At 53.0% G+C, this 21,742-nt stretch overlaps 1 protein-coding gene across 3 annotated transcripts in view; it reads left to right on the top strand.

The window, feature by feature from the left end:
* Nucleotides 1-21,634, top strand: part of TMCO4 (transmembrane and coiled-coil domains 4) — an 85,159-nt gene extending 63,525 nt beyond the window's left edge. For all 3 annotated transcript variants that reach the window (XM_021683513.2, XM_021683512.2, XM_021683515.2), the window contains 3 exons: nt 10,108-10,225; nt 15,993-16,110; nt 20,971-21,634. In XM_021683513.2, coding sequence (XP_021539188.1) covers nt 10,108-10,225; nt 15,993-16,110; nt 20,971-21,348 — 614 coding nt within the window. In that variant the 3' untranslated portion in view covers nt 21,349-21,634. The remainder of the gene's footprint in view (nt 1-10,107; nt 10,226-15,992; nt 16,111-20,970) is intronic.
* The last annotated feature ends 108 nt before the right edge of the window (nt 21,635-21,742 follow it).

Here is a 21,742-nt window from a genome sequence, read left to right as displayed (position 1 = left end):
CACCCAGCTACAGCCTTCTTGTTTGCATTTATTAGGCACCAAAGATACAGAGAGCAGAAAGGGCTGATATTTATCGAATCCCCGCTGTAACAGGTGTTTCCAGACCTCATCCCCTGGAACCTTCCCAGCAGCCCTGCAAGTTAGGGATTCTTGGGCCATTTCCAGATGAGGACACGGAGAGGTGCCCTCTGGTCCTGACTCCCCCAGCTAGGCAGCGCAGGGCCAGCCTCAGACCCCTGCTTACACATTCTCCGAGCAAAGGCTCTGCCCATCCAAGCACAACTGCCCAAAGTGTGCTGCCATTTCAGTGACCTCATGTTTTTGCAGATGAAAATCAGGAGGAAATGGTCTGATAAAGAATTTCTTATAAGAAAATACAAGGAAAAATTGGATCTTTTTTGAAAATGGCCGAAACTCTGTAAAAGCTGTGTGGCATATTTTAAAAATGAAAGGGAACTCAGGTGGGGTTGTTTTTGAGAATTCCACAGCATCCTAGAGGACACCAGGAAGCCCCTGCCGGGTGAGAGACCCAAGTGGAGAAAGTCATTGCCAGAGAGATGGAAGAGCAATGGCCAAGTTCATGATGTGTCACCAGTGACCTGGGCTTAGGCCCAGAGGTCCATGGATGCACACTCATGCTCACAGGGACATTCAGAGATGCTGGCTGCTGCTGGATCTTGGCCGTTACACAATCTGGGGCTCTGCCGTTTGGCGGGGCTGCTCATGCAAAGAGATGGCGGAGTTTGTCCTACAGACTTATTACCACCAGCAGGTTGATCCGTGCTCTCTGCCCTGACCGTCCCTCGCCAGCAATCACTGCACCATCCGTTTCGAATGGAATAAAGAGTTATAAAGCAGCACTCCCCAAATTAAAGGAAATCATTCAGAGATGAGAAACAAGGAGGAAGCAGAAAATGAGAGCCGTAAGCATGTTCCCTGGCTGGAGGGAGGAAAAAAAAAATCTCTTGGGGGAATTCAGAGACACAGGACCATGCCTCACTTGGATTTAGGGTTAAGATGTTTATCACCTACAGGATCCAGGAATCCCCCAAGTCAAACAACTGACACCAGACTACTCGGAGAAAATAGGTCCTCAATCCAGGCCACACAGATGGATCCCATATAAGACCAGCTTGAAAAACGAGCTCATAATCCAGACTTCTAAAACACCCAAGTTAAAGACCCACCACCTGGGAAAGTTACAGAAACAACAAGCATCAGGGATAGACCCTCAGTCTTTGATAGAACCGGCTGAAGGAGCCCCCCTAAAAAAAATAAGTAGGTTTACAATTATTAAAGACCTAAATTGAAACATTGTCAATAAGTTGAAAGTAGAAGACACCGGGGTGGCGGGGGGGGGGGAGAAACAGGGAGATTTGAAAATAAATCAAATTGAAACTTCTAGAAGTGAAAAAAAAAAGTCATTGGGATGAAAACTTTATGGGTTAAATGGCAGATTAGACAAAGGGAGAGATAGAGATCATGAATCGGAAGATTAATGTGAAGAAATTACCCGCAGTGGGGGCGCCTGGGTGGCTCAGTCATTAAGCATCTGCCTTTGACTGAGGTCATGATCCCAGGGTCCTGGGATCGAGCCCCACATTGGGCTCCCTACTCAGCAGGAAGCCTGCTTCTCCCTCCCCCAATCCCCCTGCTTATGTTCCTTCTCTCGCTGTGTCTCTCTCTGTCAAATAAATAAATAAAATCTTTAAAAAAAAAAAAAAAAAAGAAAGAAAGGAATTACCCGCGATGCACCAGGGAGAGGTAAGGAGCCAGGATATGGAGAGAAGTTCAGAGCTTAATGGTTGTCTAATATCAGCTGTGAAAGAAGACAGTGGGAGAGAGAGACAGTTTATTGACTGAGCATTTTCCAGAATTGATTCCTGAGATTCAAGGAGCATGAGTCTTGAGTAGGACAACTATTTTATACCCACACCCATCATAGTGAGATTGTAGAACTGCCAGGATGAAGAGATTTTAAAAGCGGGGCGGGGGGGGGGAGAAAAGAAAAGATCACTTACAAAGAAAGCTCAGCTAGACTGATGAGACTTCTCAAAACAACAGTAGAAGCCAGAGGAAAAAGAAAAAGAACGGTCGATCTAAAATTCTATGTTTGGTGAAACTATCGTTCAAGATAAAGGACAAAATACAGCTATTTTCAAACTGAGCAAGTTTACTTCTAACAGACCTTTGCTGCGATAAACACCAAGGATCTACTTCAAGAAACAGTGGATGGGGCTCCTGGCTGGCTACGAAGTTGGACCAACATTACCACCCCCGATGTCTGCAAAATAAACCCAAGGCAAAAGAGCTTGTGGATAAGCTCACGGAGATTCATTTCCGCCTCCTGGCCCTTGAATCCTTAAGCTCCCACTTGGCTGAAAACGATTTCTGAGTCGCCACTAGATACCAGCTGACATGCAGAGCAGACTGCCATGCGGTCACCTGGCCCTTTCATCTCCGTGATAGCTGATATCACATTGGACGTGATTTATGTCCCTCACATGGAACTGCACTCCCCAGTTGCCTTGTCCTCAGACAGACCAGGCTTTTGTCCCCCGGATGAGAGCGAGGAGAGGTCAGGCATGCAGAGGAATGTCCGGGGTCCCGGGTTGCTGGTGCTGGCCTCACCACTTTGCATGGCCCAATCAAAGAGAGGGGAATCGAAGGGTGGGGGGGTGATAAAGCCTTACTCATTCCCTCAAGAATTCATCCCAGATCCTTACAGTCTATCCAGACGGGCTCCCTGAGGCGATTCTTTCCAGGGTGAACCTCATGCCTGGGGGGCCGGGGGACAGTCAGAGCCTCCCTTTCTCCAGCCCCCTCCTGCCCGGCCTCCCTCCCTCTCTGGCTACCTCTGTCCGTGTGCTTAGCGTGTGTGTGTGTGTGTGTGTGTGTATTTGGAGCAGATTTTGTTTCTGTTAGATGCAGTTCATATCATTTCCTTCCAGGTTTGTTTTCTGGACCCGCAGTCAAGAGATAATGTCCTCCTTCGTTTCCCGCCTTATCGCTCCCTGCACACATGACTCCCGCCAGGAGGGAGAAAATGCTGCTTCTTTAGATTCTCAAGTTTGAGATCCTTTGGTCTTTGCAGGCCAGGGGAATCTCATTATTGACAACGTGATAGGCATGTGGGAGTGTGTGATATCTCCTTCCCAGCCGTTTGATGAGGTTTCTGTGAACTCCTAGAGGGGTTGTTTGGAAATACCTGGAAAGCTCTGCACAGGCCTGCCTCACTTGAAGAAAGCCCACTATATGGACAAGACACAATAACAAAGGGGTCGTTCCCAGTTACAAAAGGTCCCCTCACTGTACAGAAAGATTCTCCACAGGGCTCTTTGGAAGAACCAACCCTACTTGGTATGTTGTAAGAATGTTTAGTTTCACAAAAACTTAATTTATGCAGTTTTCAAGGCCAACACTGTAGTGTAAACAGAACTCTGCTGTCATACAGAAGCTGTCTATCCTCAGCTCTTGATTTTTTTTACAAGAGGGAGAGAGAAGGGGGAGGGGCAGAGGGAGAGAGAGAGACTCTCAAGCAGACTCCCCACCCAGCGCCGAGCCCGACACGGGGCTCGATCTCATGACCCTGAGACCATGACCTGAGCCGAAATCAAGAGTCAGACGCTTCCCCAACTGAGCCCCCCCAGGTGCCCCCAGCTCTTGATTTTTTTTTTTTTTTTTGAAAAGCTAAGACCATCTTCAGAGGGTCAAGTGGTAAAAGGGTCCTGTCAGGCATGCAGTGGGAACTGTGGGAAGCGTGAAGAGCGTGCGAGACAAGATATACACTGATTTATCTAGATTCTGCTTGGCGGAAGTGGGAACCCATAACTCGACAATGGGAGCATTCTTAATTCGACTGAACTGCACACTTAGAGATGGTTAGATGGTAAATTTTGTTATGTGCATTTTATCACAATTTAACATTTTGTTTAAAGAAAAGTAAGTGAGGAAGTGTTGAACCCCGGTTTAGAGCTCTTTGGCTGCTTCTCTGCAGAGGTTCCTCTCATTGCTGCCACCTACCAGACAGGTAAGTCTGGTGGGTCTCTGCTGAGCCATGGCAGTGCCTGGACTAGCGGCCGGCTAGAAGCAGCCGTGTCTCTATCAATGGCCAGGCAGTCTCCAAAGACAGATGAACACACGGCCTCACGCCGGCCCTGGAGAGTCAATATTCTTTTATTCTATCTGCCAGATGAGGCAGCTGAGAACCCACATGATTGAATAACTGACCTCTGTTCAGACTGCGGCGATGTGGGGATTCGAACCCAGGTTTCTCTCATGCCACAGGCCAGGCCGCTTCCCCTGGACCCGTGATTCCCAGCCTTCTTGAGCACGTGGGCCCTTTCTAATGGCAAACGTCTTCACAGACCTGCCCCTGGCAGCAGTCCCATTTTCAAGGTCTCCTGGTTGAAAAGATATGTGATGACCCAAAGCAACCTTGACCATGACTCCTGGGAGTCACCATGGCATCCTCATAGTCTTGAAATCGTGACACCTGACGTGTGAGTCCTTGGAGGCATTTGACTGGCCGACGGTGGTTGGTGCTTATGCAGTTTCTTAGGCCCTCAGAGTCGCTTTGGAGCTTTGCCCCCCAGAGATTGGGCACCCCTGAGCTGCACCATGGATCAGCTAAAGGGGCTGGCGACGCTGAGTCTTCTTAGGTAGGCCAGACACAAGGGAGTCTATAAATACAGCTGACATCAGGTTCTTCTTGGGAGGGTTACCATGAGCCTTTGGATCACGTTGTCCGAAGCCAGGGGAGGAGACGGGCCAGCGTTAGCCTCAGAAGGACCACTCGCTCTTCTGCCCATTGCAGACTACGGTCGTGCTCAGTAGCATCCATCCCCCCAGAACAGAGCTCTGGAAATGAGCAACTGAAGAGCTGAGAACAGTGATTAAAGACGCTTCCATTTACTCTCAGCTGGGGTAGCACTCTTCATTTGCTTTTAGCCAGTCTTCGGAGATCCCCAACTGTAGCTGCTGGGAAGGAGTTGTGCCAGAAGGAAAAAAAAAAGAAAAGAAAAAGAAGAAATAACCTCCTTCCATGTATTCTCACCGTGAAGCGTTCCTACCGCTCAGTCACGTTGCTTGCTTTCATTCATTCCACAAATAGATGTGGAGCTCAGCATCTGTGCCAGGCGCTGTTCCAGGCACTGGGGATTCACTGGAGAGCACCAAAAAACCAATCTCAGCCCCTGGGGAGCCTGCATGCTAGTAGGAGACAGACCATAAATGAGGCTTTTAAAAGCAAAACATGCAGAAAGGTAGTCTTAAGGGCAATGGAGAAAAATCAAGGAAGGGAGGTGAGGCATGTGGTGGGTGCATTTGTCCACCCTGGGAGAGTGGCAGTTAAGCAAAGAGGTAAGGGAGGGGCACCTGGGTGGCTCAGATGGTTAAGTGTCTGCCTTCGGTTCAGGTCATGATCCCAGGGTCCTGGGATCGGGCCCCATGATGGGCTCCTTGCTCAGCGGGGAGTCTGCTTCTCCCTCTCCCTCTGCTTCTCCCCCTGTGTGCTCTGTCTCTCTCTCTTTCAAATAAATAAATAAAATCTTTAAAAAAAAAAAAAAGAAAGAAAGAAAGAAAGAAAGGTGAGGGAGAGTGGAGGTGTGGAAATCAGAGGGAAGAGCATTCAGGAAGAGGGAAGAGCAAGGCCATGTGGCCGGAGCAGAGTGAGCAAGAAGAAAGCAGGGGATGGTCACTTGGGCCTTTGAGGGCTGTCACCATGACTGACTTTTACTCCAGGGGACGTGGGATCCCTGGGAGAGTTTTGAGCACAGGATTGAAATGACTTGACTTTCCTGCAGCATAATTTACATACCACAAAATCCCCCATTCTGAGTGTATAATTCAGTGATATTTAGTCAATACACAGAGTTGTGCAGCCATCACCGTGACCCAATTTTGGACCATTTCCATCACCCCCAAAAGATGCCTCATGCCTATGACTTGTGTTGTAAAGGGATCACTTTGGCTCCTGTGTCAAGAATAAAAACAAGAGGTAGAAGCAAAGAAAGTGTGGGAAAGAAATGTTTTTCACCACACATGTGAACGACAGAAAGGACTAGAAGTGGAGAGGTAAAGACATGACTGGCAAAGTTTTTCTTTCTTAATTCCTGGAGGCTCAGAGCCTCCTTTACACCAAAGTTCTAACAGGGTGGAGGGCCTCCAGCTTTAACAAAGCAGGATATTTTTTAAAGATTTATTTATTTTGGGGATGCCTGGGTGGCTCAGTTGGTTAAGCGTCTGCCTTCGGCTCAGGTCATGATCCCAGGGTCCTAGGATCGAGCCCTGCATCGGGCTCCTTGCTCGAGAAGCAGGCGGGGAGCCTGCTTCTCCCTCTCCCACTCCCCCTGCTTGTGCGCGCTTGCTCACTCACACACACTCTCTCTGACAAATAAATAAATTAAAATCTTTAATAAAAAAATATTTATTTATTTTTATTAGAGAGAGAGAGCGGGGGTGTGGGAGGGGCAAAAGGAGAGGAAGAGAGAATCCCAAGCAGACTTCACATGCACCAAGCCCAATGAGGGGCTCGATCTCACAACCCTGAGATCATGACCTGAGCTGAAACCAAGAGTCAGTTGCTTAACTGACTGAGCCACCAAGGACCCCCACAAAGCAGGATATTAGTAACATACAGAGAATTGTTTTAAAAAGAGAAATCTGGGCACCTGGGTAGTTCAGTCAGTTGAGCATCTGACACTTGACGGCTCAGGTCATTATCTCGAGGTTGTGAGATCGAGCCCCGAGTTGGGCGGTGTCCTTAGCACAGAGTCAGCTTGGGACTCTCTCCCCCCCCCCCCCCCCCCACCCCCCCCTTTCCCCCCCCCCCCCCCAAAAGTAAAAAACCAAATTTTTTTTTTTTTTTTTTTTAAGTGGGAGAAATCCAAGGCTCAAAGGCCATGTCTCCTGACTTGAAGGTGACTGAACCCATGTTGGATCCCTGCCTCCCTTTACATCAAAGGTCTATTTGTAAAGCTAGAGAACTATCTTCATACCTTAAAAATTCACAAGAAGAGGGGCACCTGAGTGGCTCAGTCGGTTAAGCATCCGACTCTTGATTTCGGCGCAGGTCATGATCTCAGGGTCGTGAGATCGAGCCCCATGTTGGGCTCTGCTTAAGATTCTCTCCCTCTATCTCTGCCCCTCCCCTGCCCCCACAGATGCACACATTCTCTCTCTTTCTCTTAAAAAAAAAAGAATTCACAAGAAGAAAAGTTGATGGTAGCAATAGGAGTAGATCCAAACATGTTTCAGCAAACATTTATTGTCCCTACAGCAAAAAGGCAGTGAGGACACTGTTTGACAGTAAAGCAGGACCTAGTGAGGGTTTTCTCTATTTTAACTGGAAGGATGAAATCTCCTGGTATTGGAAGATTTGGGACCAAACAGTGAAATTTGACATTCGTTCCTTTCCAGCATCTACTATAGCAGCCAGCGTCCTCTTTCTCCTGACCCCAGATTTCCTTCGTGGACCATCCCATTCCCAGGACCGGGCAGGTGGCGATGACCTGGCATAGAGGAGTCTACCTTGGGTGGGTCTAAAGTAATTCTCGCCGACTTCCCTCAGCTAACGCCTGTGCATTACCGAGAGCCTGCCACCTGGCTTGTCTCTGGGTTTGCAGCCTCGCAGCCAGCAAACCCCCTTTAAGGCATGTGTCTGAGTGTGGCAAATGGCCTGAGGACCAAGGGCCAGCCAGGTGTCATTGATGGGTAAATGTGTTTCCAGCTCCCTGCCCACCCTGACTTGATTTGGCTGCATTCTGGACTGTTTTGTGAGGTTCAGCTACCGGTCTCAGTTCAAGGTCATAGGCAACTACGTTTTTCTGGCTTTTCCTAACAGCTTTCTTTCAGCCACTGGCTCAGGGCAGCCCATCAGGAATGCTGCATTACCACTGCTGGCCACAAGGGGTCCCCACCCTCCAGAGAAGGCGAGATCATGCGGGGCCGAGCAGGTGCCTTGAGCCGCCAGCCCCCGGAGCAGAGCTGCTGAGCTCAGTCACTGGCCCCAGGTCAACAACCGTTTGGCACTCTGGGAACAGTGATGACCCACATGTGATCACGGTGCTTCACGTTGTTGTTTCAAAGAGCAGAGAGCATGACCCCAAGGACCCAGCCACTTCCGTCCAAGCAGTCTGGGTTCTGCTTATTCTCACTACCTGTATGACCTTGGACATGCCCCATCCCCTCTGAGACCCAGTTTCCTCACCTGCCAAGAGCAGAGGTTAGGATAAAATCCCATTCTCTACAGCCTTGCCAGCCACAGAAGCACCCGAAATAGCCCTTCTATCAAGGGGCCCCTGAGTCATCCTTGCTGTTCAGAACACACTGCCAGCTTCCTGAGGTTTTAAATCCTTCTGCCAGGTTATCATCGCTCTGGAAACAAAAGGGGTGAAATCAGAATTCTGTGCCGTGGCTTCTTTCAACATCAGAGACAGGGTAGCCCTAAGGACACATGATACTCCAGGGGTGCTCGGACACCTGTTAGCCTGGACCAGCGCTGAGCAGGAATCCCAGACCGAGAGCAGTTGGAAGCTCTCTGGTTAGAATCTGGAGCCCAGAGAGAGGAAGCCACCAGGCCTGTGGCCCTCGGCGGGAATGTGGCAGACAGGGCAGAGCGGTCCCTCTTGGGCACATTCCCCAGGAGTGACACTGAGCATGCTGCTTCCTGGGACATACAGACACTCAGAAGCATAAGAAAGAGCCACCTTTGGGGAGAGGCGAGGGCTCAGGGCAGGGGGAGGCCACACTCACTTCCCCTGTGCATCGCCTGTGCTGGGTTGTTCCCATGCTGTGACTTAATTCTCCTAAAGACCCTCAAGGCCAGTGGTGTCACCCACTTGTGGGCTCAGAGTTCAGTGACCCGGCCCAGGTCCCATACCCAGAAGTTATTTGAAGCCACGGCTTTACAAAGACTTTGCAAAATACACATCCTGGCTTCCCTGAGGGACGGCACTTAACTTCCTCTTCGTTCATTCATTCACATCTTTACAGAGCGCCAGGCACAGGCCATGCACTGTTCTAGACCCGGCCATACATCTGGGATGGAGGCAGCAAGAGCACCTGCCCTCACTGCACCTAGACAGACAGAAACAAGCAGTACGTGCCAAGAAGAAAAGCACAGCAGAGGAGGGGACAGAGAGTGAAGGGGGGTGGGGGACATGCGCCCCTCTCACTGGTCAGGAGCGGCACTTCTCAGGGTGTGCTCACGCCCGCCTGCGAACTGTTGCATTCTAGTCTGCCCCAAGGTAGAAGAAATGATGCTGTCCTCTTTCTGTGTTTACAGGACAAACGTCCATGGGGCCAGCCCTGGTCTGTTGAATCGCACTTTGAATAACCCCGCCTAAAATGTATCTGAGCCATTTGGTCAGTGAAGCTGATGGATGTACCCCCTGCCCTGGGACCCATCCGCCCCCATCTTCCCTTCCCTCCCCCATCTTCCCTTCCCTCCCGCCTTCCCGCCACACCGCCCAGGCCCCAGGGAACTGCTGCCGAGGAGGACTGGGCATGTCCCCCCCACCCCCGGTGAACACGATGACCTGGGGCCCGCCGGTCCCTTCTAAAGATGTCCCCTCCGAGCCCATGGCTGGTTGGGAGCTTCACGGATGCTGAGAATAGTTCTGGGTCCCAACTCAGGCTGTGGCACTTCCAACTATGTGATCTTGACAATGTCTGGTTTACCTTAACTCTAAAATAGGGATAATGGGGGCGCCTGGGTGATTCAGTCGGTTAAGCATCTGCCTTCAGCTCAGGTCATGATCCCGGGGTCCTGGGATCGAGTCCCCCATCAGGCTCCCTGCTTGGTGGGGAGCCTGCTTCTCCCTCTGCCTGTCACTCCCCCGCTTGTGCGCGCTCGCTCTCAAATAAATAGAATATTTTATAAATAAATAAAATAAAAGAGGGATAATGGTGCTTTGCAGGAAGAGATCAGCCACCTGGCCTGCGACTCAGTGTGTGGAAGCGCCCACTACTGTGTGTGCAGGTGTGTGTGTGTGTGTGTGAGCACGTGTGCATGTGACATCCATCTCCTCCCCCACTGTTGGAGTGTCCCTTCCAGGACCTGCTGTGGCCAGGGACACTGACGGCCTTTTCTGGGTCTCTCTCCAGATTGCCAAGGGATCATTGAGGATGTCGTCCTGCTGGGCGCACCCGTGGAAGGAGAAGCCAAGCACTGGGAGCCTTTCCGGAAGGTGGTGTCTGGGAGGATCATTAACGGCTACTGCAGGTCTGTCCCAGTCTTGCGCTGGGGGTGACAGTACTAACCGAGTACTTAGTGTGCAGATGTTTAGTGTGCAGATGTTCGAGGCCTGGCCCCTGTCCTGGAAGATCCCAGGGACCGGTGGGGCTCTGGCCTGTTAAGAGCAAGGTGTTCTGACCGGGGGGGCCTTTGTCCCCATAGAATGAAAGAACAGGGGCTCCCTGTGTCAGGTCTGAGGCCAGCTTATGGGGTGACAGGAGAGGCCAGGCTGGCCACCATGATCTAGGGGAAAGGCATTTGGTGAGTGGGACGACTGAAAACCAAAGCTTGGGCCCCAGCGGGGATCTGTGAATGCCACCAAGGAGCTCTTGGGGGCGCCGTTCGGCAGTGCAGGAAGGGGTGGGCAAGGGTGTGGGCCAAGCCCCCAGAGCCCTGTTTCAGGTGGGGTAACAGAACAGTCAGCCGACAATGAGGAGCCAAGACCCACAGCGGGCAGCACCCCTCGGCAAGATGGGGGGGCGCCTGTGAAGGCTGGCGGCTGTGAGGCTAGAAAGGAAGTACCCCTTGTTTGGGCTTGGAGAAGGGGGACTCGGGAGCTTTGGCCAAGGCCATGCCCCAGACTTTGGGGAAGAAAAGAGGAAGCCCACCACTGACAATGCAGGAGGGCCGCCTGAGAAGGTGCTTGGGCCCATCAACCTCCAAAGGCAAAGGATGGGGTGACAGTGTTGAAGAGCAGTGATTTAGAGTCACGCAGACGTGGGCCTGAATTCTGAAACACAGCCAGCCTCCCGGATTTTAGATAAGGGACCCGCATTTTATGGTCGTGACCCAAAGCGCAGGGTATGGACCAGAAGGTGACATTCTAAGCCCAGATCCGAAGAACAGGTTTGGAGTTTAGAAAACCAGAAGGTTGGCTGACTTGTGGGCTCCATGAACACAACTTAAAATATGAACAATTTAGAAAACAAGGAGGTAGGACTCGGGGAAGCAGCTGATCCACTGGGTCATGAACATGACCTTTCCCCCAACCGGCTGGAAACACAGCACTAGAGCTCAGAGAAGTCGGAGCTGGAGTAAGGGCCAGTGGGGTCCCCAGCTTCCGCTGAAGCCAGAGGACAGGGGAGATCACAGGAAAGGCAAAGCATAGAGAAAGAGCAAAGTGCTGGATTCCCAATTCTAAAGAATATGTTTTGGGTTTGCAGGGAGAAAGAGGCTCCAAGCTGAGGTTGGGGGCGATGCAGGATCATCCAACATTCTGTGCCCGAGACCGTAGCTGGGCACGGGAATGCAAAGATGGGCCCGGTGAGAGAGGCTCACGTCTAGTGGAAAGGACACATACAGAAATAGACAATTATTAAAAAGTCAAAACTAAAAATGCAACAATGCCGCAATGTGAGGGGGAAGATATCAGGAATATTAGACTCTTACCACCTGCCATCCTGTCTTTGTGATCATGATCTCCTTTAATCCTCCCCCAAACCTTGTGGTGTTAGTACTTTAATCCCCATTTACAAATGAGAAAACTAAGGCCAGTTAAATTTAATTTTGATCTAAGCCCAACCATCCCAAGTAGGACACAAAACTAAATGCAACAGATTTGGAAAGTCTTTATCATTTGATGATTTAGCCCTCAGCAACAGCTGTATAGTTCAGAGCTCAAGATAGAGATGACTTTTAGCCACAGACAGAGGACATTAGCCAGGACACAGGAGTTCTGACCATCAGTTTAGCTCTCTCACTTATACTCTAAGCTGAGTTCTTAGAATTAGGATATGGTAGGAAGAACGAAAAAACAAAAGAGCCATAATATATAAAGAGCCCATGCAAATCAATAAAAAAATCTAATAAGAAAATGTTCAAAGGATATCTACACATAAACTCACAGAATAAATAGTCAATTAATTTTTTTTAAGATTTATTTATTTTAGAGAGAGAGTGTGGTGGGGAGACAGAGGGAGAGGGAGAGAATCTCAAGCAGACTCCCCACTGAGCTTGAAGGCTGATGCAGGCTCTATCTCATGACCCCGAGATCATGACCTGAGCCAAAATCAAGAGTCAGACACTTAACCAACTGAGCCACCCAGGCACCCCACAGTAATAAATTTTTTAAAAGATGCCCAACCTCATCATGAGTGAAATAAATGCAAATTAAAATCAGTAAGATACTATTTATCACCCATCAGATTATCAAACATCTGAACTATGAATAACATTCAGTGTTGGTGAAGATGTGGAGAAATGGGCACTGCCATACACTGTTGATGTGACAGTTGAATTTAGTAAATATTTTTTGGAGAACAAGTGGCCATATCCACCAAAATTTTTAATGTGCCAGTTTTCTGATCCCACACATTCTGATTTCTCTGATCCTGCTGGACTAGATATACAGAAACGGATGCACAGAATCATTGCAGGTTTGATGTCCAACGGTCCTCAGTTGGGGCCTCAGCCTGGGTGGCTCAGCCGGTTAAGTGTCCGACTCTTGATTTCGGCTCAGGTCATGATCTCAGGCTTGTGAGGTCCAGCCGCAGGTCAGGCTCTGCCCTCAGTGGGGAGTCTGCTTGAGGATTCTCTCTCTCCCTCTCCCTCTGCCCCTCTCCATCCCCCCAAACCGCCCCCCCACTCCAGCTCATGCACTTACTCTCTCTTAAAAAAAAAAAAAAAGGTCCTCAGTTAAAATCTTGGCTCAGCCAGTTACTTGTTGAATAATAGCCCCTCCTGCACAGGGCTTCTGGGGAGATTAAATGACCTTATTTAGGAAAAGGGCGGGCACTTAGTAGGTGTCCAATAAACTATAGCAGTTATAATAACAGGGCCCGTTCACATAGCACATGATTTTTTGGTGCTTTTCATAAACAGCAAAGGGAAAGAATTAAAATTGCATGGGTGCAATATGAAAGCAGCAAACACTTATTAAACCCATATGTTCTGCTGCAAACCTGAGGCTAATAAGCTTGGTTTTCAATTGTTTTGTGAGATCCTGAGCCATCTCTCTAGGGAGAGAAAGGAGGAGGAGGAGGAAAGCAGGGAGAGTAGGAGGAAGGAACACAGACCACAATAACTGTAGTTTCTAGCACCAACCAAGATTTCATAGTCTGGGCCCCCAAAGGTGTTTTACTTGCTTTGAACCTCCTTAAGCATGGTGGCGGGGGCAGGGAAGGCGGAGAGTGTTCAGGCCAAAACTACCAAAAACTAAACATTTATGAATGTATAATATAGGGGCGCCTGGGTGGCTCAGTCAGTTAGGCGTCTGCCTTCAGCTCAGGTCATGATCCCAGGGTCCTGGGATCAACTCCCACATCAGGCTCCCTGCTCAGCAGAGAGTCTGCCTCTCCCCCTGCTTGTGCTCTCTCTCTGTCAAATAAATGGACAAAATCTTTAAAAAAAAAAAAAAAAAGCTCTCTGCCGAGATAAGGAAAAGACTCAAGAATGGACACACAGAGGACATGGGACTCATGTCCCCAAAGGAGCATATATTCCAGGCACATGAGGGGCAAATTATTAATAATATCAGGTGGAGGGGCTCAGGGGCACTCCTTGGGGGAGGTGATACCCAAGCTGAATTTTGAAAGGATGGATAAGAGCCCACCAGACATGGGAAGACTGGGCGAAGCAAGAGGTTCCCAGAGCAGGAGGCATAATCGGACCAGATGTTTCCTGAATATTCACGTGCGTGAGCACCGTGTCCATGATGTGCCATCTTAGTATACGCTCCTGCCCACCCTGGGCAGTAAGATGTAGTGAGGAGACTGAGGCCCAGAGGGGCCAAGCAACTGGCCCAAGCTCACACAGCTAGGAACTGACAAGGCAGGACTAGAGCCTGGCTCTGTGTGATCCTGTGTGGGGGATTATGGCCCACCCCAGGCGAGAGAGACAAATGCTAGATGGAGAAGGGTCTTGAATGCCAGGGAAGACCCTGTGGTTTGCTCAGCACAGTTTAGAGGATATGGAACCTTCTAACATATGTTCCTGTTCTATCCCTAAATGTACATAAGGAAGCGCAATTAACTTTTTTTTTTTTCAGCAGAAACATTGCAGGCCAGAAGCAATTAACATTTTAAGTAGAGTGTTGTCATAATGAAGACAGAAACAATGTGGAAGGGATGATGCTGACTTGGCTCATTATAACTGTCTATAACAGAAATGTTTATGGACCACCCTCATACCCAGTATCTGATGCACATAGGTCATGGTTAGTGCAAGAGAACAACTTGAGTGAATCTTTCTTCTCCACTTGGCCGTCCGTTCTTAGAGACAGTGCTTCTTGGGCCCCCTCTATTAAGATAATCACTGGGACTGGCAAGCATTGTTCTCTGGAGAGAGTAAAGGAATTTTCTAGAAGAGAAAGCCTACAGGCAGTGGGGAGACACGGTCAGCTTCTAAGAGAGAAGGGCCGTGGTCAGATGGGTGTTTCAGGAAAGCCATGGTGGCGTGCGGGAGGAGAGGCCAGGAGCAGGGAGAGCGGGGAGGAGGCCATTGCGTTGGTCCGTGGAGGCTGGATTGCCTTGATCACAGGGCTGGGGCAGAGGGACCGGTATGGGTGCAGGTAAGAAGACTCAGCAGGACTCTGGTGGATTGGCCACTGGGGGAAGGGGGCCTGACGTTGCCCCACTGGTTTCTGCCTGGGGCACCAGGCGGATGACAGTAGAAAGGGAGTCAGGGCTGGGGCACTCAGTGTGGGACACCACAGGAGGGTCTGTAGAGGGCCCCCTGAACTCTGTGCCCCGGTCCTTCCAGGGGTTTCTGGGGTGGTAAGCACAGGAGCACCCTTGTGGTCAGAGACCACCTGCGAGGCGGCCTGGAGAGCGCCCAGGGACCCCGGACTCTGAGCCCCTTCTTGGTTCACGTGGCACTGCGAGAGAGACCCTTCTTGCACATGAGCACGCAAATACCATGGTCTCACGTTGCCATGCAAACCAGAGTGAGTCGGTCCCAATAAAACACAACCAGATGTGCTAAGTTGGATGCAAGTCCCCCCCTGCAGAGGGGAGATGAGCAGTGTCCACTTGCACAGACCTGCTGAGCAGTGAGGCCAAGTGCTGTCTCAGCTGGCCTGGCTTCAACCAGACGAAGTCAAGGGTTCGAGGGAAGGCTGTCTCGTGGGCCCCTCCGACCATGTCCTCCGTGGACAGTGCTCATGGTACCTGAAGAAACAGGTAGCATGGGGTCCAGGGTTATTTTCCCTCAATACTGTAGGGGTGTGTCTGGCTAGGGATGAGGGTGCCGGGAGCAGGCTTCACCACACCCGAGCAAGTGAAGGAATGTTCCCAGGGCGGGACCTGCCTGGGCAGCCAGCCTTGCCGCCTCCGAGATGGCTGAGGGCAGGGAGGCCTGCAGGCTGGGCCGGACCTGAGTCAGAGGGCGAGCTGGGCCCCCCAGCTCACAGCCAGACAGGAACCCAGGCCCCTGAGTTCCGTCCCCCAGAGCACAGAAGCCCCCAGCCCCCACAGTCCGCTCACCCCAGGAGGACGCCTGCTGCCTTTCTCTTCCCATGGAGCCCTAGAGCAGCCACCCACCGGCCCCCCAGCCCCGAGCCGGAAACCCCTCCAAAGCCACATGCTTACTCGTGAGAACGTCGTCCGCATGTGTGCATCCCACAGGCACTCGTCTGCTGCATGCCAGGCACTGTTCTCAGCTCTGGGGACCCAGCAGGGACAAAACGGGCAGCTTCTGGGGCTGCCGTGGCCCGGGCAGCACCCCCAAAGAGGCCGCCGCTGTTCCACCATCCTGCCTGCAGGTGCACGGGTCCGACCGGGCTTCCCAGGGCTGACGTCACCCCCTTGTCTGCCCGCAGGGGGGACTGGCTGCTGAGCTTCGTGTACCGCACGTCCTCCGTGCAGCTCCACGTGGCTGGCCTACAGCCCATACTGCTGCAGGACAGGAGGGTGGAGAACGTGGACCTGTCATCTGTTGTGAGTATTGCCAGCTCTGCATTTGCCAGCGGGGGTGCTTTGTGACTCCAGCCCAGCCACCCCCGGCCCCAGGGACACCGGCCCGTTTCACCCCGGAGGAGGGAGGTCATGAGAATTTGCTTGGGGGGGCAAGGGTGGTAATTCCTATTTACAGGCACCGTCTCTGTGCTGGGGGCTTTGTCACCACGTCCTTCACACACATTGTCTCTAATCCTTACCCAGCCCCCAGGGCAGCCATGATTATGCCCATTCCACAGACTAGGAAACTGAGGCTTAGGAAAGTTCCTGTCACACAAGTGGCCATCAGCAGCCCGGATGTGCACCTCCAGAGCCCCTGCTCGGGGCCCTACATTAGTGCCCTCCCTGCCCCTCCCCACCCCCAGTTACTCATCAGGACGGTCCGGTTCCCCTGGAAGTACTGAGAGCCCCCAGAGGACACAGGTGGAGGGACTGGGGCCAGACCACAGAAGCCCCTGACGGCCAGGCTGTGACACGGTGGAATGCAGAGCAGGGAAGGTGTTCCAGGAACCCCCACCTTGGAAACATCTGGGGGTTTATTTAAAATGCAAGACACCCCCCACCAAGGACACTGGGAAAAAATAATAAATAAAATGCAGACCCCAGGGCCCCATGCACAGACCTTTAGATCAGTCTCTGGGAGCAGAGTCTGCCAATTGAACAGGCCCCCCATCCCCCCCACAATAGTCCTGGACATCAAAGACTAGCTTAGGTCGGGGGGTACAGATGGTTCAAGAGAATTCTTTTTTTTTTTTTTTAAGATTTTATTTATTTATTTGAGAGAGGAGAGAATGAGAGAGCAGGAGAGGGGAGAGGGTCAGAGGGAGAAGCAGACTCCCCGCTGAGCAGAGAGCCCAGTGTGGGACTGGATCCCAGGACTCCGGGATCATGACCTCAACCAAAGGTATCCACCCAACCACTGAGCCACCCAGGCACCCAGTTCAAGAGAATTCTTGCTGGGGATGGGGTGGGACGCACCGAACTTGAGGTTCTAGGGCCACCTCTTGGGCTTGAAGGAACCTCAGCCTCCTGCACTCGCCTGTCACAGAGAGCTAAGAGCTTCACGTGGGACAGTCTCCATATCTAGCTCTGCCCTAAGCCTTTGCAGGCTCCAGCGTCCCCATTGTACAGATGAGAACACTGAGGCTCGGAGAGGCTAAGGGACTTGCCCAGGGTCACACAGTGGGAAGATGGCCGAGCAGGCCTCAAACCCAGGTCTGAGGCCAGTAGGCATTGCTCTTGCTCAGGGAGATATGGCCAGCACTGGGAAAGGTGCCCGCTACCCAGAAGGTGAGGGCGCTAAGCTGCAGTTACGTCCCCAGGCAGGCTCAGGCCAGTGCAGATCCTTGCGATGCAAGGGGCCCATGAGAGCAAGAACCCCGGTTTCCAGTTACTGCATGGTTGGCTGCCAGTGGTCAAGTGCCAAGCACTTCCCAGCGTATCCCTGTTCGCCCAGGTTCCATAAGGCACCACCCCGCCTGAGAGCAGACAGACCAGACCCTCCCGAGGGAAGGGCACTCTGGAGGACTCGGGCTTCCCCCCGGGCTTCTAAGCAGCCCGTGCCAGTGACCCCCTCCCCAGCCCCCGCACCTTGATGGTGGGTGGAGCCGGGCACCTGGACCCCGCCCCCAGAACACTGTGCCACCAGGCCCAGGGCTGCGCCATCCACCTCCCTGTGGGGTGAGGTGAGCTGACTGACCAGACCGCGACACCACAGGACCAGAGCGAGGCCTCCTGACCTGTGTCCCGGGGCCACTGTCCTATTGAATCAAAAGTAAAAAGGATCAGAAGAAACCCTTGTAAATGAAATTCCCTTTAAACACCACAGAACCCTGGCAAGACCCACCTTCTGCCTTGGGAAGCCCCTGAGGGGGATACAGTGGCAAGAGCGCAGCCTTTGGCCCCCGAGAGGCCAGGCTGTGCCGCTGGCATGTTGGCTGTGTGACCTCAGGCTGGTGACTTAACCTCTCTGTGCCTCAGTTTTCTCATCTATGAAATGGGGGGAATCACTTTCCAGGGCAGCACGTGTAAGATGCTCGGCCCGTACGAGGCCTTCATTTCAGTGCTAGGTCCCTCCTCTCCTGCCCCTGCTACCCCCTTTGGCTCTTTTGCCCCTGAGACCCCTCTCCCTCCTCGGACCGTCGTTGAGGCGGCTTCGTGGCTCTTACCTGATCGTAGCTCCTTATGACACATTAGGGGCACAGCACAAGAAGCAGTGGCTCTCTCTTTGGGGTAATTGGAGGTAATTAGCATTGCCTTTGTCCTGCCCTCTGGTTTTTCTGGAGGATTCTTGCTGGAGAGAGTCGCTGTTACTGCTGGGGGGGCCGCGCCGGCTGCCCGGTGCTCAGAGCGAGGCCTACACGGTCTGCCTTCTCCCTGCTGGGCCGACGCCCGCAGAGCCTGCGTGGACCAGCCCCGCGTCGGCCACCGACCCAGACGTGGTGTGCGGTGGCTCCTGGCCTCAGAATAGCCTGAGCCGGCAGGGAGTGAGCGGCCGGCCCCGGGCGGGCAGGGGCCTCCACCCAGCCCAGCGCCAGCCCTGCCTTTCGGCCTCTCCCGTGTGGGGCCAGGGGTGCAGCGGGTGGGGGATGCCGCCACCCGAGGGGCCGACTCGTGAGGTTTCTGGAGGGCACGAGAGCCAGCACAGGGGTCTCCAGACTCCTCATGTCCCAGAGGAAATGCCAGCTGACTTCTAGAACTTAGCCCAGGGCGCGGGGCAGGAGCTCAGGCTAACAAAGCCCGCGTGTGCGGGGCGCGGCGCCGCTCGCGTTAGAGATCGTGTGTCATCAGTCCGCACAGCATCCCGGTGAGGGGGGGACAGCGGCCCCGCCATACAGGTGTGCAAGCTGAGGCTGCCTGTGAGGGGTGGAGCCCAGGGAACCTACCAGAGCCTGGGCTCGAGGCCACTGCGCTCACGTGTCCGTGACTCTGCCCCGTGTGTCAGCTCCCTGGCTCCTCACACCCGCGCACACAAGGCAGGTGCCCTCGCCGGCCCCGTTTTACAGATGAGGACACGGAGGCCCAGGAGGGAAAGGAACCCGAGGGGGCCTGATAGACTTGGAAGGCGTTGGTGGCAGGCAGAGGCAGGGACAGCGGCCCCTCTTTGGGCAAGTCCCGCGGTGCCTTGCGAGGCCGCAAACAGGTGGTGCCGAGGCCCGTCCACACTGTGTGGATCAGGGGCCGCTGCACGGGGCCAGCTGTGGGCCCCGAGTGAGTTGCAAGTGGCCCGTGCACTCTCTAGGCTCACAGTCCGTCAGAGAACAAACGTGTGAGCAGATAAAGATGATGGGGTGCAGCGAACACCGTCACAGGGGAGCCCCAGGGACCGTCCCCCAGCCAGCGTGGGAAGGTCAGGGAGGGCTTCTCAGCACCAGTGACCCCCAGTGTGAATCCGGATGGGCGGCCCATTTCCATCCAGACAGCTGGGGAGATGGTCCTGCATCAGCCACAGCGGACCTTCCCGCCACCAGGAAGAGATTCTTCTCCCACCCCCCTCACCTCGGCTCTCCCATCCCTTTGGCTAAAGTTGGTAAAATTGGAATTCTGCCAGCAAGTGGTCCCCCTGGGCTTTGCAGAGTGGCAGCTCAGAGACTAGGGTTGGCTGAGACCCGAGCCAACGTGGAGCCAAGGAAGGCCAGAGCTGTGCATTCTAGGAGAGCTGCATGGTGGGATTTCCCCCTGGAATCAGCTACAGCCAGTGGCCACGAGCACCTCCCTTCCTTCCTGTCTGCCTCCACCCAGCCCAGCACCAGCCCTTCAACAGTTCTGGTTTGTCCCTGTGGGTCTAGGTTTCTGCTGGCTGGAATTCCCTTACAGGGAATTGTCTTCTTGTGTTCTTGAAAACTCATTTGAATAGCTCAGTGTGATTTGTGATTCAAATGGAAATGCAAATGTTATCAACTGAGCCTTTGTGTGCTTCCCTAAGTGACCCCAGTGTCCCGCCCCCCCCCCCCCAGTCTTCTTTCTAAACAAAAAGGAATGTTTTGTCTTGCACTTACCTCTGGCGCCAAGCAGACCCCGAGGACTGGGTGTAGGGGTGCGGGGGGAGGCTAGCGCACGGCTGCATTTCAGGAGCAGATCTGAGCTGAGCAGACTGCACATGCAGCATCTCATGCCGAGCCCCATGCGGCTTTGCTCTTCACGTGTCATGTGTATTAAGCAAACCACCATCCTTCTATGAACATTGCTTTCCTATTTGGTAAAATGGCAATGATTTTCAAAGTTCCCCTCCCCAACTCATTTTCTATGAAGAGAACAGGCCCAGATTCAAAATCCAACTCTGATACTTCCTAGCTGTATGACCTTGGTCAAGTCACCTTAGCTCTCCTTGGCTCAATTCCTTCATCTACAGGTAGGAGCCAACACCTGTCAAAGGACTGTATCCAGTAAGTTCATCCACAGTGTATTAAGGATATATACTACGTGTTGGGCATTGTCCGTGATCACCGTGAGGTATCGGGTGTTCTCAGTCACCCCTACTTTTCACTCACTGACACATCCCAACACAAAAGTGGGGGTATCTCTATTCTCTGAGAAAGAAGGTGGGCCCTTCTTCTGAGTTCTCAACCTTTGTCTTAGTGACGATTCCTGCCCCCAAAGGAATTTTATAAAGAAACATCCTTCATCTTTGTTTAATAAATGTGAGAGTGGCCGTGGGCCCAGAGGCTTCCCAGCCCACTCTGGATTTGAGGTCACTGAGAGCTGGAGTCCTGGCGTTGGGGATCAGGTGGCTGAGGCTGCGGAGGGAGAGGGTGAGGCCCAAGAGCTCTGCTGGGGGCCCTGGGGAGGGCAGGGCTCTGACCGCCCCCACCCCCCTGGCCCTCACTCACTGCCCTCCTGCAGGTCAGCGGCCACTTGGACTACGCCAAGCAGATGGACATCATCCTGAAGACTGTGGGCATCCACACCAAGCCAGGCTGGGATGAAAAGGGGCTCCTGCTGGCCCCGGGCAGTCTGCCCCAAGAGGAGCCTCCCCAGGCAGCAGCCACCTCCTCATCAGACAAGACCACACCCGGGGACAACCCCAAAGGGGCCACACCCGCTGACCCTAGCCGAGCCCAGGTGCCAACGGGGCTGGACCAGTCTGAAGGCGCCTCCCTTCCTGCCACTGCCAGCCTGGCTGAGAGCCCCCAGATCTGCAGCCACGGCATGGGCCCCAATCCACTGGGCTGCCTCGACTGTGCCAGTGAGACCCAGGGGCCCTGCCCAGGGCTGGACTGACCACAGAAGGGGACTCGAGCTGCCTTCCCAGGTTTCTCCATGTAGCACTCCCTTACCCCTCCACCAGCTGCCCCACGTGAGCTCTGAATTTCCACCAGTGCCTCTCCCAAGTTTAAGGCACTGGGACTGAAAAGGAATTGGAAGGAGGGGAGTCGAAGAGAGACAGCGTTCCCTCCCTGAGGAAGCAAGGCCGGAACCCTGCAGAGACGACCAACCACAGTTTAGAGCCCCAGGACTCTACCAGCCTTGGGCTTCCTGTATTTCAGGCCGCAGCTGTGGGGGCTGGCTGGCCATCTGGGGGCCCAGGGGGCTTCCCTGGCCCCAGTAAACCCAGGTGGATGCCTGCTCTTCCATCCACACACCAGGGCTGCCCGCCAGCCCACAGACACCACTG

Source organism: Neomonachus schauinslandi, chromosome 4 (genome assembly GCF_002201575.2).
Source record: "Neomonachus schauinslandi chromosome 4, ASM220157v2, whole genome shotgun sequence".
Classification (NCBI taxonomy): Eukaryota; Metazoa; Chordata; class Mammalia; order Carnivora; family Phocidae; genus Neomonachus; species Neomonachus schauinslandi.
Note: the sequence above shows the minus strand (reverse complement) of the source record. Positions and strands in the feature narration are given on the sequence as shown.